The sequence below is a fragment of the Silene latifolia genome, chromosome X (genome assembly GCF_048544455.1).
Source record: "Silene latifolia isolate original U9 population chromosome X, ASM4854445v1, whole genome shotgun sequence".
NCBI lineage: Eukaryota > Viridiplantae > Streptophyta > Magnoliopsida > Caryophyllales > Caryophyllaceae > Silene > Silene latifolia.
The window spans coordinates 300,639,978-300,642,826 of record NC_133537.1 but is presented as its reverse complement, the minus strand read 5'-3'; the positions used below and the strand labels follow the sequence as shown (position 1 = coordinate 300,642,826).

Here is a 2,849-nt window from a genome sequence, read left to right as displayed (position 1 = left end):
TACAAAAGATTCATTTCCATTATATTTATTGATATAATTCCATATATAAAGATGGTTTAACTAAATGTCTCACAATGCTTTACATTTAAGTTATAAAACATGATTAAAAAGTAAAAAACTTAGACAATTAGATTCATCAAGAAAAATATATTTGTTAGAGTCGTTATATTTATTAAAAAAAATTAAGACAATTATTAAGAGAAATTCCTATAATGTGATCAGCAAGCTATAAATTAAATACATATACATATAAGATTTTGAGAGAGTTTAAATAGTGCGATAATGAGTATATATGACTACACTGATAACGAGTATGTATGTACACACATAGATAGTGAGTATGTAGAGTGGCGGAGCCAGGAATCGACCCCAGCGGGGGCAAAAAATTTCAGCGGGGGCGAACTGGTAATGGGTTAAGGGAGACTCGAAAAATGTTGGAAAATTTTAACCAAAAACTTCGAAATTTTCGACCGCCAGGGGCGCTCCCTAGCTCCACCACTAAGTATGTATGTACGCAATAATAACGAGTATGTATATATGTACACTATAATAGCGAGTATGTGTGTACACAACGGTAACATATTGAGTGTAGCTCATTTATAGAACATTGATCATGCATAATTAGCTATCACTTATTATTTATAATTAAATTTTTTTTTATTTGAAAATACCTTGAAAATAAACCTAAAAAAGGGAGATTTGAGAAAAGTTAATCTAATTTATTTATTAGTAAATCTTAATTGTAATATATCAATTGCAAAATATACAAACAGGTCGCGTGAAGCGCGAGATACTACCTAGTAGTTATTTGAAAATTGAAATATAGGGTAACTAGAAGAATTGATTACGTGAACTAAAAGTCTGTCCAAAGTTCCATGATGAAGGAACAACATTGTAAAAATACTTGGTTTTGCCATCAACCAAAGTGAGTCTAAAAGAGATGCCTTGGTTTCTAAGATCGGTGTTGCTTTGCCAATTTACACCCCAATTCCTGGACATAGACACCCATCTCTTAGTCTTGGAGCTCCTTAGTGATGCCGCTTTCACGCTGCCGCTCCCACCAACGTTGGCGATCATCACCATGTTGAAGTTGCCTTGCCCTTTCATTGTGAATCGAACTCCACCTCGCCTACGGCATGATACCCTATGTGTTTGTCATCAACAATAATATAAGTTAGATCAATTAGAACATTTTAAGGTACTCTTTTCATTCCAGCCATTTGTTTACTTTTGAATAAATTATATATATCTCACAAAGAATTAAAAAGTAAATAAATGAATGGCAATAATGTCAATATGTCGTCGTTGGCATATGTATACGTACTTTTTGTAAAGGACAGGGACAATGCCTTCATTGCCACGTCGAGCGATACGAAAGAAGGAAGGCATGGCCATGTCAAAGTGGTGGCGGGGTGGATCGCACCATCCTCCATGGTTGTTTGGAGGGCAGAAGTTGGTAGCGGTCACGGTGATGCTCCCCGAGCGAAGGCACCACTTTGGATCAGCCCTATAATCACACCTAACTTGGTAGCATGCGCCACATGCTTGACCTCCCTTGAACATGGCTGTGCTTAAGGCCGTTGTATGGACCCCAAACCCCGCATGGATTGTGTTGTCGAACCCACATGCTCCCCCTATTTAACCGTCACAACATATTAGTACACAACAAAATGTAACTTTCCTTGTCAAAAACTCAAAATGCCTACAAAAAGGTTAATTCCGCTAAATAGACTTGTGATATTATGACACACTTTAACTTTTGCAAATATATACACACACTACTCAAAGCAATTGAAAAATTAGAATTTGAAGTTAGATGGACAAATAATTCGAGGACACAAATTAGTACTCCCTCCATTTCAATCATTTATTTACTTTTAATTAGAATATTCCTCACAAATAATAATAAAAAAAAACAAACAAATTGATTAGGACATAGCAGTGGCGAAGTTAGGATTTGAACTCAATAGAGGCTTTAAATATATCGGCGAGGACGAATAGATAATGGTAAACGGAAAACTCGAAAACTATTTCAAAATTTTAACTAAGAACTTTGAAAAATTCATCCTCCTGCGAGGACGAGTGCTCCTGCTAGCCCTCTCCTAACTCCCCCACTGAGACAGAGAAAATACTCCGCAATTTAAACGAGTAAGCTAGAAAATCGTTAAATGTTTTTAACATTTTCATCCCGCCTCGTTTCGCCACTGATTCCAAGTAGGGAAAAAAACGTACCAAGTGTGGCTGGGGCTTGGTTTTGGCCATAGAAAGTTGCATGACCACTACGCCAATGGTTAGGTTTACGACATTGGACACTTTGAAAGACTATTCCCAAAAACAACAACAAATAATTCCAAAACAAAACATTAGGTACTAATATTATAATTTTTGCCATTTATAACTTTGTGTTTACTCCTTTTAAGAGAATTAAGCTGAGTAATTATTATTATGAGTATACAATACGATATCATAGATTGAATTATGTACGTACGTTTTATAGGAAAACATATAGTTATGGGGTTTTGTCGGTGGATATTTTATTTATATAAAAAATGCTTGAAATCCCACTTTTAGCTCATAATATGATTTTCTGTCATTATTTTGTTTAGTTAATTATTGTCAGTGACCTCAGTGTATGAAAAATAAATTAATTAGAGACGCGTTTTGTATATACTCCCTCCTATTTTCCATTTTGTTCCCCTTTGTTGTGGGCACAAGATTTTAGGAGGGGAATAAAGTATGAATTGTGTGAGTTGGGTGAGGTTTGGTGATAGGAGAGATGAATGAATAAATAAGAATTAAATAAGGAATTGTAAGTTGGGTGAGGTTTGGTGATAGGAGAGAGGAATGAA

At 35.3% G+C, this 2,849-nt stretch overlaps 1 protein-coding gene across 1 annotated transcript; it reads right to left on the bottom strand.

Moving 5' to 3' along the window:
* Positions 1 to 783: 783 nt before the first annotated feature.
* LOC141621898 (expansin-A12) lies at positions 784 to 2,444 on the bottom strand. The gene is made up of 3 exons (XM_074438037.1): positions 2,233 to 2,444; positions 1,325 to 1,634; positions 784 to 1,144 (listed from the first exon to the last, which is right to left on the bottom strand). The coding sequence occupies exons 1-3, from the start codon at positions 2,390 to 2,392 to the stop codon at positions 832 to 834; spliced, it is 783 nt and encodes a 260-aa protein (XP_074294138.1). The 5' UTR covers positions 2,393 to 2,444; the 3' UTR covers positions 784 to 831.
* Positions 2,445 to 2,849: the final 405 nt, after the last annotated feature.

What these genes read in the sequence shown, in the direction of transcription:
- LOC141621898 (XM_074438037.1), bottom strand. Translation starts at nt 2,392, where the DNA reads ATGGCAAAAATTATAATATTAGTACCTAATGTTTTGTTTTGGAATTAT. An exon ending in CCAAGCCCCAGCCACACTTG is followed by an intron (nt 1,635 to 2,232) that starts GTACGTTTTTTT and finishes ACGGTTAAATAG; the next exon opens with GGGGAGCATGTGGGTTCGAC. An exon ending in GTCCCTGTCCTTTACAAAAA is followed by an intron (nt 1,145 to 1,324) that starts GTACGTATACAT and finishes ACAAACACATAG; the next exon opens with GGTATCATGCCGTAGGCGAG.